Source organism: Aquarana catesbeiana, linkage group LG03, assembly GCF_042186555.1.
Source record: "Aquarana catesbeiana isolate 2022-GZ linkage group LG03, ASM4218655v1, whole genome shotgun sequence".
In the NCBI taxonomy this organism is placed as follows: domain Eukaryota; kingdom Metazoa; phylum Chordata; class Amphibia; order Anura; family Ranidae; genus Aquarana; species Aquarana catesbeiana.
In genome coordinates this window covers 11336331-11350979 of record NC_133326.1, presented here as the reverse complement: position 1 = coordinate 11350979, position 14649 = coordinate 11336331, and the positions used below count along the sequence as shown (strand labels likewise).

General features: G+C 48.2%; 1 protein-coding gene across 1 annotated transcript in view; it reads left to right on the top strand.

Annotated features, from left to right (window-relative positions):
• NOX5 (NADPH oxidase 5) overlaps nucleotides 1-14649 on the top strand; it is an 89633-nt gene that overhangs the window by 55600 nt on the left and 19384 nt on the right. Inside the window, exons 8-12 of the mRNA XM_073618268.1 lie at nucleotides 516-698; nucleotides 5647-5779; nucleotides 5874-6013; nucleotides 8753-8899; nucleotides 13949-13993. Coding sequence (XP_073474369.1) covers nucleotides 516-698; nucleotides 5647-5779; nucleotides 5874-6013; nucleotides 8753-8899; nucleotides 13949-13993 — 648 coding nt within the window. The remainder of the gene's footprint in view (nucleotides 1-515; nucleotides 699-5646; nucleotides 5780-5873; nucleotides 6014-8752; nucleotides 8900-13948; nucleotides 13994-14649) is intronic.

Sequence of the window (14649 nt, the reverse complement as noted above, 5' to 3'; positions counted from 1 at the left end):
TGAATTTCTGGATTTCAGATTTTCGAATTTACGAATTTTCAAATTTTTGGATTTTTGAATTTAGGAATTTACGAATTTTCAGGGGGGGGGGGGGGGGGGGTTGATCACTCTGATCACTGTGGCAGAGTAACAGATATATTTTCACAGTTTTTTCCCCAGGAACTCTTGCAAGGGGACAGTGACCTTACTCAAAAGAGTGAGAAAAACTTTAACCATTCCTGCTCAGTCACCACCAGCTCAGCAGGCCTGAGGACACAACCCAACATTAAGACATTGTAAGAATTTCCACCTGGCTGACCTAATTAACCTGAGGGCATAAACCCTGCAAGAGAAAACCAGTTAACTCTTTAGAACCTTATGGAAGGACCTGCTTACATCCCCATCCAGACATTTTTCTCAGTGAAGGTCCACTTTAAACCAGCGCTTGGTATTATGATGAAATAGCTTAGGAAGACCATGCTGCTTTACAATGACCATGCATAAGACTGTAATAAAGAGTATTCTTCCTTCCACAGGTATTTTACTGGACACATCTGTCCTATATCTGGTCCTGGATTCTGCTATATCTTCACACCCCCAAATTCTGGAAGTGGTTTTTGGTGCCGGGACTCCTGTTTGTGCTGGAGAAGCTCTTCGGAGTGGCTGCATCCCGTATAGGTGGATTGTACGTCGTAGAGGTGAACCTCCTACCCTCCAAGGTGCTTTCATTATAGATGTGTTATTCTTCCGGAAATTGTGTCCTAGTAAATGTTCCAATTCAGACTAAGAATACAAATACCAAAGAGGAAGTTGTCCTTTGTGCATTTCAAATGGCCGATAGAGAGATATAGGCAGCTGAATTTACACTGCTCAGCCATAACATTCTGACCACTGACAGGTAAAGTGAATAACGTGGATTATCTTCTGACAATGGAACCTGAAAGTGTGTGGGATATATTAGGTGCCAAGTCGTAATATCTAGACGACTAGGTGAGAGCAACTCCAAAACTGCAGCTCTTGTGGGCTGTTCCCGGTTTGCAGTGGTCAGGATCAACCAAAAGTGATCCAAGGAAGGAGAACTGGTTACAAGGTGATGGGTGACCAAGGCTCATTGATGGAGGTGGGGAGGGAAGGCTCATTGATGGAGGTGGAGGGGAGACACTCATTGATAGAGGTGGAAGGGAAGGCTCATTGATGGAGGTGGGGGGGAAGGTTTATTGATGGAGGTGGGGAGGGAAGGCTCATTGATGGAGGTGGGAGGAACTCATTCATAGAGGTGTGGGGGTAGGCTCATTAATAGAGTTGGGAGGGGAGGCTCATTGATGGAGGTGGGGAGGGAAGGCTCATTGATGGAGGTGGAGGGGGGACACTCATTGATAGAGGTGGGAGGGAAGGCTCATTGATGGAGGTGGGGGGAAGGTTTATTGATGGAGGTGGGGAGGGAAGGCTGATTGATGGAGGTGGGAGGAACTCATTCATAGAGGTGTGGGGGTAGGCTCATTAATAGAGTTGGGAAGGGAGGCTCATTGATGGAGGTGGGGAGGGAAGGCTCATTGATGGAGGTGGAGGGGGGACACTCATTGATAGAGGTGGGAGGGAAGGCTCATTGATGGAGGTGGGGGGAAGGTTTATTGATGGAGGTGGGGAGGGAAGGCTCATTGATGGAGGTGGGAGGAACTCGTTCATGGAGGTGTGGGGGAAGGCTCATTAATAGAGTTGGGAGGGAAGGCTCATTGATGGAGGTGGGAGGGGAGGCTCATTGATGGAGGTGGGAGGGGAGATTCATTGATGGAGGTGGGGGGGGGCTCATTGATGGACGTGGGGAGGGAAGGCTCATTGATGAAGGTGGGAGGGAAGGCTCATTGATGGAGGTGGGGGGGCTCATTGATGGAGGTGGGGAGCGAAGGCTCATTGGTAGAGGTGGGAGGGAAGGCTCACTGATGGAGGTGTGGGGGAAGGCTCATTGATAGAGGTGGGGGGGTGCTCATTCATGGAGGTGTGGGGGAAGGCTCATTGATAGAGGTGGGAGGGAAGGCTCATTGATAGAGGTGGGGAGGGAAGGCTCATTGATGGAGGTGGGGGGGGCTCATTGATGGAGGTGGGGAGCGAAGGCTTATTGATAGAGGTGGGAGGGAAGGCTCACTGATGGAGGTGGGGGGGTGCTCATTTATGGAGGTGTGGGGGAAGGCTCATTGATAGAGGTGGGAGGGAAGGCTCATTGATGGAGGTGGGGGGGTGCTCATTCATGGAGGTGTGGGGGAAGGCTCATTGATGGAGTTGGGAGGGAAGGCTCATTGATGGAGCTGGGGGGGTGCTCATTCATGGAGGTGTGGGGGAAGGCTCATTGATGGAGTTAGGAGGGGAGGCTCATTGATGGAGTTGGGAGGGAAAGCTCATTGATGGAGGTGTCAAGGTTCAGCGGCTAAAGAGACCAGACACGTAGCTACACAAGGAAACCGAGACCAAACATTGTATTTATCATTAAAGTGATATGTGTAAACACACACCAATAAACATAAACCACTCCAGCAAACAAGAACAAAAATAACTAATGAACCTAACCACTACCTATATACATTATCTACAACATAAGGGACAAAGGTAACAGGGTTGCAAGGAAGGGAAACACGACTGGGAACAAGAGCAGAGAGCAAGGCAGAGGGGTGCAGGATGGATCAGGACACAGGAAGGTTCAGGATAGGTATCAGGCACAATCTGGTAGCAAGGAGGCAATCAGAAAAGGATAGAGACGCCCTGGGGGAGGGGAGGAGCAGCCTTAAATATCCACCTGGCAGCTGGAGCCAGATGTGGCTGATCAGAACCTGCTGGCTTCTGGGAGACACCTGCTGGTGGACACTGGAACTGCAGCCATCGGCCCAGTGAACCCCAGTGCCACTAGCAGGTGAACTCAACCCTGACAGGAGGTGGGGGGAGGCTCATTGAAAGAGGTGGGGGAGGGAAGGCTCATTGATGGAGGTGGGGGAGGGAAGGCTCATTGATGGAGGTGGGGGAGGGACGGTTCATTGATGGAGGTGGGGGAGGGACGGTTCATTGATGGAGTTGGGGGAGGGAAGGTTCATTGATGGAGTTGGGGGAGGGAAGGTTCATTGATGGAGTTGGGGGAGGGAAGGTTCATTGATGGAGGTGGGGGAGGGAAGGTTCATTGATGGAGGTGGGGGAGGGAAGGTTCATTGATGGAGGTGGGGGAGGGAAGGTTCATTGATGGAGTTGGGGAGGGAAGGTTCATTGATAGAGTTGGGGGAGGGAAGGTTCATTGATGGAGGTGGGGGAGGGAAGGTTCATTGATGGAGGTGGGGAGGGAAGGTTCATTGATGGAGGTGGGGAGGGAAGGCTCATTGATGGAGGTGGGGAGCGAAGGCGCATTGATGGAGGTGGGGAGGGAAGGCTCATTGGTGGAGGTGGGGAGGGAAGGCTCATTGATGGAGGTGGGGGAGGGAAGGTTCATTGAAGGTGGTGGGGAGGGAAGGCTCATTGATGGAGGTGGGGGAGGGAAGGTTCATTGAAGGTGGTGGGGAGGGAAGGCTCATTGATGGAGGTGGGGGAGGGAAGGTTCATTGATGGAGGTGGGGAGGGAGGGCTTGTTGATGAAGGTGGGGAGGGAAGGCTCATTGATGGAGGTGGGGAGGGAAGGCTGGCCCATGTAATTCAATCCAATTGAAGAGCTACTGGAGCTCAGATTGCTGTAAAAGGCGAATGCTGGTTCTGATAGAAAGGTGTCAGAACACACAGAGGATTGCAGTTTGCTGTGTATGGGGGCTGTGTAGTCGCAGACCGGTCAGGGTGTCCATGATGACCCGTGTCCACAGCCAAAAGCGCCTACAATGAGTATGCAAGCATCATAACTGGACTACGGAGCAATGGAAGAGGGTGGCCAGGAATGATTTCAGTAACACAATAACTAACACGAGGTGTTGGCTTGGCTTCCAAATTCTCCAGATCTCAATCCAATCCAGCATCTGTAAGATGTGCTGGAAAAACAAGTCCGATCCATGGAGGCCCTACCTCCCAACTTACAGGAGTGAAAGGATCTGCTACTGACCGCTTGGTGCCAGATACCACAGCATACCTTCAGAGGTCTAGTGGAGTCCATGCCTCAATGTATCAGGGCTGTTTTGGAGGAAAAAGGGGACCTACTCTATATTAGGTGGTTGGCCATGTTATGGTGGGCGGTCATAATGTTGTGGCCGATTGATGTATATGCAAATCTGGAGTTTTGTTATAAAAGTCAAGCTAGGCTCCATTTTGGTCTCGTGAGTCTCCCTTTTGGTCAGTGAGACCCCACATGCCATTAAGGGATCATTAGGGAGGCTTCAATGGTGGGAGAGGGTTGGGTGATCTTAATTTTTAAAGGAAGAGTAGCGTTTTGGGTATCAATATAGCTGCCTATAAATGGTTGTAACTTCTGCTTATTCGTGTTCTCAGTGTGAAATGCCCACGATGATGACATCATGGTTGATTTGGAAAACAGTGGTTTATTCTTGAGAAAAGGGGCTTCCATTTAATGCCTTCAATAATTGGATTTGACACCCTTTAAAGCTGGACTCCAGGCATATACTCGTATAAAATATATACACTATATTACCAAAGGTATTGGGACGCCTGCCTTTACACGCACATGAACTTTAATGGCATCCCAGTCTTAGTCCGTAGGGTTCAATATTGAGTTGGACCACCCTTCGCAGCTATAACAGCTTCAACTCTTCTGGGAAGGCCGTCCACAAGGTTTAGGAGGGTGTCTATGGGAATGTTTGACCATTCTTCCAGAAGCGCATTTGTGAGGTCAGGCACTGATGTTGGACGAGAAGGCCTGGCTAGCAGTCTCCACTCTAATTCATCCTAAAGGTGTTCTTTTGGGTTGAGGTCAGGACTCTGTGCAGGCCAGTCAAGTTCCTCCACCCCAAACTCGCTCATCCGTGTCTTTATGGACCTTGCTTTGTGCACTGGTGCGCAGTCATGTTGGGACAGGAAGGGGCCATCCCCAAACTGTTCACACAAAGTTGGGGGCATAAAATTGTCCAAAATGTCTTGGTATGCTGACGCCTTAAGAGTTCCCTTCACTGGAACTAAGGGGCCAAGCCCAACCCCTGAAAAACAACCCCCCACACCATAATCCCCCCTCCACCAAATGATTTGGACCAGTGCACAAAGCAAGGTCCATAAAGGCATGGATGAAATTCCCCCTCCTCCTATTAAAAACCTGCCCCCCTAATGAATTCCCCCTTCTCAGCACAAATCTTTGCCCCACTCCCAAAAAAAGGTCACTCCTCCTAGCACAAATCCTCTACCCCTGAACTTTCCCCCCTTAGTACTGATCTTCTCCCCCCCCCCACTTCAAATCCCCCTCCCAGCACAAATCTTATAGCATGACTCATCTACTCTAATACTTACCCCCTGCCGCCCTCCTAATTACCCCTTCAAACTCAAATCCCTCCCCCCAATCCCCTTGTGGCACCCCCACCTCACATGATACCGCAGTGCCCAGGGCAGCCGTCTCTCCTGCCCACCCCTTGTCTCGGCCCTGGCTATAACTCTCCCTTACGCTATCCAAAATGAAAAAAACAAAAACGTTTTGGCTTTATTTCGCCTTTAAATTAATTTTGTATTTTTATGTGATTTTTTTTTTATTTCTCACCCCTCTAAATGAAGGTGACACATCTTGTCATTAAGAGACCGCCGTCCTTCCAATACAAGCCTGGCGACTTCATATACCTGAACATACCCGCCATTGCCAAGTATGAATGGCACCCCTTTACTATCAGCAGCGCCCCCGAGCAGGCAGGTAAGAAAATACCCCAACTCCGTACCCCACAACTACAACCGAAATCCGGGTCCGGGTCTGCTGGGGGGCTCTGATGAAATCCTTCTCCCTGCAGACACTCTCTGGGTACACATCCGCTCCCTCGGCCAATGGACAAACCGACTGTATGAACATTTCCGTCTTCCCGAGGCCGCCAGGAAAGAAGAAGAAAAGAGAGCGTCCGAGAATCCGAAGAACAAAGTCTACCAAAGCCAGGTGGAGAGAACGTCACACCGAACGTTCACTGTTTGTTTCTTGTTTTAACCATTTGACCCCCATGGAAGATCTACCCCCCTTCCTGACCAGGCCATTTTTTGAGATACATCACTGCGTTACTTTAACTGACAATTGGGCCATCATGCAATGCTGAACCCAAATAAATGGTCGTCCTTTTTTTCCCCACAAATAGAGCTTTCTTTTGGTGGTATTTGATCACCTCTGCGGTTTTTATTTTTTGCGCTATAAACAAAAATAGCGACAATTTAAAAAAAAAAAAAATTTAAGGCTCCATTCATACCTGAGCGATCCAAATCGCGGGCGGAATTTCCGCGATTCTGCCCATGGTTCACAATGGCAGGAAATCGCAGAACTTCTTTTGGAGCGACAGGCGTTCTGCGACTTTGTTTGCGCTATTTCACCGCGATTTGTCGGGCTACAATCGCGGCATAATCGCTCTGCGATTGAGGTGCCATTGAGAAGTAATGGCATTCCCACAAGCGTCCCCCAATTTGCCGCAATTTCGAATGGCGGGCAAAATCAAAGCGATTCTGCCCACGATTTGGATTGCTCACGTGTAAATGGAGCCTTACATTCTGCTATAAATCCTATCCAATAAAAGAAATTGAAAAAAATCAAATGTCTTTATCAATTTAGGCCGATATGTATTCTGCTACATATTTTTGGCAAAAAAATTCCAACAAGCGTATATTGATTGGTTAGCGATTTTTTTTTTTTTTTACTAGTAATGGCGGCGATCAGCGACTTATAGTAGGACTGTGATATTGCGGCAGGCAGTCGGACAATAACTGACAATTTTGACATTTTTTGGGGACCAGTGACACTAATACAGTGATCAGTGCTTAAAATATGCACTGTCACTGTACTAATGACACTGGCTGGGAAGGGGTTAAACATCAGGGGCGATCAAAGGGTTAACTGTGTGCCTAGCCAGTGCTTGTGTACTCTGTGGGAGGTGCTTTTACTAAGGGAAGGCTTGGATACATGTTCCTGCTTTGCAGAGACATAGGATCTATGCCTTCACTACTGACAGATCGGCAATCTGCCTTGTTTACATAGGTAGATTGCCGTTCTGCCTGTGTAACGAACGATAGCCGGATATGGTATAGTATAGTCAGGTATGGTATGGTACGGTATGGTATGGTACAATATGGTCAGGTCTGGTATAGTATGGCACAATATGGTCAGGTCTGGTATGGTACACTATGGCCAGGTCTGGTATGGTATTGTACGGTATGGTCAGGTCTGGTATGGTATGGTACCGTATGGCCAGGTCTGGTATGGTACGCATGGTCAGGTATGGTCAGGTCTGGTATGGTACACTATGGTCAGGTCTGGTATTGTATGGTACAGTATGGTCAGGACTGGTATGGTACGATATAGTATGGTATGGTACAGTATGGTAAGGACTGGTATGGTATGGTACGGTATGGTCAGGTATGGTACAATATAGACAGGTCTGGTATGGTACGCATGGTCAGGTATGGTATGGTACAGTAGGGTCAGGTCTGGTATGGTACGGTATGGTCAGGTCTGGTATGGTACAGTATAGTCAGGTCTGGTAAAATATAGTATGGTATGGCATGGTCAGGTCTGGTATGGTACGCATGGTCAGGTCTGGTATGGTACAGTATAGTCAGGTATGGTATGGTACGTTATGGTCAGGTATGGTATGGTACAATATGGTCAGGTTTGGTATGCTACGGTAAGTTCAGGTCTGGTATGGTACAGTAAGTTCAGGTCTGGTATTGTCAGGTCTGGTATAGTATGGTGCGCATGGTCAGGTATGGTATGGCACAATATGGTCAGGTCTGGTATGGTATGGTCAGGTCTGGTATGGTCAGGTATGGTATGGTACAGTATGGTCAGGACTGGTATGGTACACTATGGTCAGGTCCGGTATGGTATGGTCAGGTATGTTATGGTACAGTATAGTCAGGTCTGGTATGGTAAGGTCTGGTATGGTACGCATGGTCAGGTATGGTATGCTACAGTATGGTCAGGTCTAGTATGGTACACTATGGTCAGGTCTGGTATGGTATGGTACAGTATGGTCAGGTCTGGTATGGTATGGTACGGTATGGTCAGGTATGGTATGGTACAATATGGTCAGGTCTGGTATGGTACGGTATGGTCAGGTCTGGTATGGTATGGTATGGTCGGGTATGGTATGGTACAGTATAGTCAGGTCTGGTAGGATCAAGTATGGTAAAATATGGTTAGGTCTGGTACGGTATGGTATGGTCTGGTCTGGTATGGTATGGTACAGTTTTGTCAGGTCTGGTATGGAAAACTATGGTCAGGTCTGGTATGGTACAGTATGGTTAGGACTGGTTTGGTCAGGTACAGCAGCATTCCTCGGAGTCCTCCCAAAGCAGTTATGAAAATTTCTTGTCCGCATTGCCAGAAGGACAACCCTTGCCATGCATCTGCCAATACCTGGGCCTGATGATAAGCTGCTGAGTTACCAGGTTTTGCATTGTGTGTTGGATGCAGTAACGTAGAGATGTGTGTGTATGGGGGAGGGTGAGTGATCTAAGCTATGATTTCAAACACGTAAAGGTATTTGCTGACAGTGTGCTCTTACATCTTCCATGCATATATTAGTTTACCAATTTTTTTATTGCGATAAGTTTGCTTTACAGTGAAAAACCAGGACCGATGCAACCGTCAAGTTACAGGCGTCTACGGATTCCTGATTTTATTTTATCATTGCAGGAACATCTTTTCAGCTCCACTGGAGTTATCGCCACCAACGCAGATGCACAGATTGAACTGACGTCATACCGACCAAGAAAGAATCCACTTGGTGAAGAAGTCCATGTCGGCGTGGATGAAGGAGGAGGAAGCTCACAGAGCCGAGAAGTAAGGCTGGCCATCCATTATACAACTTTCCGGTTCAATTTCCTTTAGGTTTACCTTCAACTATGTAGTGCAAGGGCCTGCCTAATTGCATACACATTGAAAAGGGTTTAGGTTTGACCTTAAATTGTATGATTTCGGTAAATCTAAAGGAAAATTGTACAAGAAAGTTGTATAATGTATGGCCAGCCTAAGCTAACAGTTCATGGCCCAGTCTTCAATGAGTAACGCTGATACAGATATGGGAAGAAGGTGTGATGGTGGAAAAATAGAAATTCCTCATATACAGTTTTCAGGTGTATTACTACATAGTGTAGATGTAAACCTGAACTCTAGGAATCAGTCAAATCTACCCATGCAGTGTCACCCCCCACCCATGCACTTATAAGGCAGGGTACTCAGCTTCCGTACATGTGGTTGACACATGCAGCTGGTTCCCACCTACATACGGGGTCATCAACGAATCCCACTCGTGTTCCAGCCAAACCCACATACTGTTCACGTGCGTGGTGCCGGTCCTGGACCTCTTCACCTCATTCTTCTGGTCACTGCACACATTATCCCCTTCATGCCCGGAGTGCTCTCATATAGGCCTATGTTTTCTGTGGTCCGGATAGAAGCTCCAGAAACCCAAATGACCAACCAAGACCCATGAGACACAGAGACCCAAGCCAACTGACGCATGATATATGAGGAGGTTTTCTCTTATCGTTAGGCGGGGGGGGACTTCTCTTCTACTACCACCATCTACTCCAGAGCCAACCAGGCTACCACCAGTAAAAGCATATAACCCTTCACCCCAGGCAGAGGCATAACTAGATCCTTCAGGTCCCAGGTGCAAGAAATCCTGAAGGGCCCTCCTGACCCTTCCCTTTAGGCCCTTCCCACTGATCCTGGTGCCCTTTATTCTCAATGTGGGGCCCTTTATTACGGTCCCGCAGCGGGAACCTTTCACATGCTCTGCAGCAGGCCCCCTTCCTGCCATCTTGGGCCCCCCCACGGTGGCAGAATGCTAGGGCCTGGTCACAAGTGCGACCCTTGCAACCCTGGCAGTTCTGCCAGTGGTGTCAGTAGTTTTTTTTATTTATGTTTTATTAAATTTTTTACCATTTAATTTTATTTTTTATAATATTTTTTAGGAGCCGTTATGGGGCTTTGGTGAGATATCAGGGATCTAAACAGACCTCTGATGTTCCACCTTTAAGACAGAGGAAGGAGATTGAGGACACAGCCCTGTTGACCAGAGGGAGAGCATTGTGATACTCACTGACATGCTAAAGTCCTTTCTCTAGTTCCCAGGTGAGGCCCAATGCTAGAGTCCCTTCCAGCCCCTCAACTGAAGGGGAGATTCATGTCCTCGTGTTCTCTCTTGGGGGGTACCAAGAAGACTCCCTCTACCCGGACCTAACACCTGTTTACACATTGCAAAGGTTACCTGATGCGTGGGTTCAGTGTCGGGACAAGGTAATCTAGAGCCCAGGGTGAGCATTCCAAATTGCGGCCCCCCCCCCATTCCCAAGATATGAGCATTATGTGTCAGCAAAAATCCCCCAATCTGCATCCCCCAAATCCCCACCAATCTGCATGCTTACCCCCTAAGCATAAATCCCCTCCACCCATACAAAGCCACCCCTGATGAAATCCCCTTTTTAGCATGAATCTTCGTCCCCCAACCCCCCCCAGCTCAAATCCTCTCATTCCCTATATGCCCCCAGCACAAATCAGCCCCCCCCCCCCCCCCCCCCCCGAAAAAAATCCCACCTCCCAGTACAAATACTCTATCCCTCAAATCTCCCCTGTGAGCACAAATCCTCTCCCCCCACTCCAAAACCCCCTCCCAGCACAAATTCTCCCCAATCCCCCATCCTAGCACAAATCCCCACCAAATTTTCCCTCCTTGCACAAATACCTACAGTCATCCCTGCTAGCACAAAGCCCCCCCCCCCCCCCAAAAAAAATCCTCCCCAAGCACAAACTCTCTCCCACCCACCATATTACCTTTTCTAGCACAGACCCCCCAACATCCCCCCTCCTAGCACAAATATCCTTCCTCCATTCCCCCTCCCAACACAAATCCCCTCAAATCACCACCCCTAGCACACCTCCCCAAATTTCCCTTTCAAGAACAATTCCTATCCCCTGTCGCCCCCCAAATTCCTCCTACCAACACAAATCATCTCCCCCAACCTTGTTGTGGTGCACCCCCATCTCACATGATACCACAATACCCAGGGCAGCCGTCTCTCTTGCCCACCCCTTGTCCCGGCCCTGGTTGGGTCTAGACTCCAGGGGTGAATGAATAAGGAGTAATACCTTACTTCTCGCTCCAGCAGGCTCACTTGATCCATGCAGCCAGTCCAGATACCAACTGTTGCATCTGGAAGACACTGCTGCCAAATTTGACCCATTCAAGTAAGTTGTCTGGAATCAGCAGCAGGGATGGCCAGATCTGTATGGATACACTCAGGAAAATGGGACCAGACTGGGTGTATGCTTTAAGTGAGATTCATTTACAGTGAAACAAAATCCATCCAAACACCAGCACACATAAACATAAAAGTGAACCAAAAACCGAGTGACAGAATACCTGACTAATAATTAACAAACTGAATGCCTAACTAACAACTAACTATATACAAAATGAGGAACACAGAAAGGCAGGGTAAGCTGGTGGTGCAGGGAGAAGATTGGAAGGGGAAGCCAAAACTGGGATCAGATACAAGGGGAGCAGGAAAGAGACAGCAGGGTACAGGATAGCAAGATCAGATCTATAGCAACAGAGTCTGGCAGCAGCAAAACACTGGAGTGAGAGAGACTACTAGGGAAGGACCTAAATACCCTTCCAACAGCCAGCATCAGGTGGAAACTTATTACTGGGGTCTGCTGGCTGCTGAGAGACACCCACTGGTGGTCACTGGAATAACAACCCTCTGCCCAGAGAACCAGAGTGCCACCAGCAGGTAATTTAGGTCCTGACAGCAGAGTACAGTGTACAGGGCAGGAGCAAGATCAAATCTGTGGCAACAAAGTCTGGCAGCAGCAAAACACTGTAGCGAGGGGGACCAATAGGTTAGAACCTCAATACCCTCCCAGAAGCCAGCAGGGTACAGGATAGCAAGATCAGATCTATAGCAACAGAGTCTGGCAGCAGCAAAACGCTGGAGTGAGAGAGACTACTAGGGAAGGACCTAAATACCCTTCCAACAGCCAGCATCAGGTGGAAACTGATTACTGGGGTCTGCTGGCTGCTGAGAGACACCCACTGGTGGACACTGGAATTACAACCTTCCGCCCAGGGAACCACAGTGCCACCAGCAGGTGATCCAGGTCCTGACATAGGTGGGGCTGTGCAGCAACCTTGGCTCATGGTTGCCACCTCATGATCTGATAAAAAATCCCCCTTCAGCTGGAAATTAAAGGGCATGCAGGAGGCAGCTGTATTGCATCCTAAATACCTGGAGGCCACTACTGATCACTTGGTGGTAAAGAGTGCTGCTCTTATAAATGAACCCTAAGAAGCTTTGACCGTGGTCACACTCCTGCCTCCTTCATGTACAATGCAGGATTATTAGCCCTGAATTGCATTTGATGATGCAGAGGGAGAGCCCACAGCCCAGACTTTTGAGGAGGAGAGCGCTGTAGCCTGCTGGAGCTGGGGTAAGGTAAGTAGTACATCCTCTGCAACCCTCCTAAACTTAATAGAGGGGGGGTATGCATACCTCCCAACTGTTCCTGATTTGGAGGGACTGTCCCTGATTTGGAGCAATGTCCCTCTGTCCCTCATTCCCCCTCATTTGTCCCTCATTTTGGTCTGATTTATATAGATGTATATAAAATGCACTTTTTATCTATCTTAAAGTGTTTCCCAGCGCTAAACCTTTCATCTGATTTCTAAATTGCTGCATTTGTAAATTCCATAAGCCAATATAAAGGAATAGTAGTGCTTAAAAAAAAGCACCTGTGGGTTTAAAGTGGTTTTAACCCCTTACAGACCACTTTTACCTACAGGTAAGCCTAGATTAAGGCTTACCTGTAGGTGCAAGAAATATCTCCTAAACCTACATGGTTTAGGAGATATTTCCAAAAGACAGGCGCCGATGTCTACGGCGCATGTGCCGTAGACAACGGTGCGCAGGCGCACTGAGCGTGCCGTTTCTAACGGCCATCATGCCAAGTTAGTGGCGGCACCAGCGCGCATGGGCGGGAGTGACGTCATCACGGCTCCGTCCAATCACAGCGCCGGAGCCGCGATACCCGGAAAGAAGATGGACGCTTCGTGAAGACAGCGGTGACATCGCAGGCTCCTGTGTCAGGTAAGTGACACATAATGTACTAGGCATGCGATGCATAGTAGCCCATTATGCTTTACCATTGCAGGGAAACAAAGAAGAAGTAAACCCATCAGGGTTTACTTCCTCTTTAACCAATCTTGTTTTTTTGTACAATTCTCCTTTAAGGGGGCGTGGCAAGGGGGTGTGTCCTATGCCTGCATACTTTTGCTGATAGGTGTCCCTCATTCCCATCTCAAAAAGTTGGGAGGTATGGAGCAAAAAGTTGGAGTGAGGGGGTGGATGAGGGGGAGGGTGGTTGGTTCACTGCGAGGTTATATTTTGGCTAATTCCTGGAGAGCAGTTGTCAGCGCCTGGATCACCTGCTGGTGGCACTGTGCTTCCCAGAGCGGAGGGTTGTAGTTCAGGTGTCCATCGGCGGGTGTCTCCCAGCAGCCAGAAGATCCCAGTAATAAGTTTCCACCTGATACTGGCTGCTGGGAGGGTATTTAGGACCCCTCCCTACTAGTGCCTCTCACTCTATTGTTTTGTCACTGCCAGATTTAGGTGTCCATCTTATGAATAGATTTGAATTAGCCAGTATGTTCCTAGACTCAGTCCCTGTCTTCTGTCTGCGCCCACTTTAGCCTTGATTGCACACATTTGGTGCAAGAGAGGGAGGTTGCACAGCACAGAATATTTTGACTAAGGCCTAGAAGCACTATGAACAGGTTGCTGAATCTGCAAACTCTGTAAACATTCTTATTGTTATTCTGTCTTTCAGATTTCCTTTCAAGTTAATGACAATCACATTTTGTGTAATGTTAAGGTGAGTGTCCCCAACGCTGCAATCAGAACAAATGTGATTCCTGTAATATGTTTACTTCTAACAGCAGATCGAAATATAGATGATATAGAATACTTTAAGGTGGCTGCAAACCTCAGACATGAAATATGAGCAAAGCTTCTCCCTCTATAGTCTGTCAATCCTAAGTGTCATTGCTGTCTGCTGCCTCCTTCCTCTGCTCTCTGCATGAGTCACTTCTGACAAGTTTTCCTGACACCAAGAGATAAAAAGGTGATATGGGAGGTGGCTTCAGCACACAGCCTGTGATTGACAGCCTCAGCTCTGCTTCTGTGTACTGTGATTAAATGGGGGGTCTCTTCGCTCCAATCAGCTCTTAGAGAACGCCTCACTGAGTTCTGCATAGTGTAACTTCAGCTCCCCTTTTTTTCTGACAATCAGACAAGCTTTCTAAATTTCGGACTTTAAATGGATGTAGAGAAGAGAAGACTGCAGATAAACAGGTACAACTTATGTAGAAGGATTTGCTTCTGTGTATCACCTGAGGCCAGTCACTTCACTAGGTATATGGAGGGTTTACAACCACTTTCAAGTGTGACTGAAATTGGTGCCAGCATCTCACGTTTTATATAAACTGATAGGTGTATGGGACTTTCAAGGCACCCACTCAAAATACAACC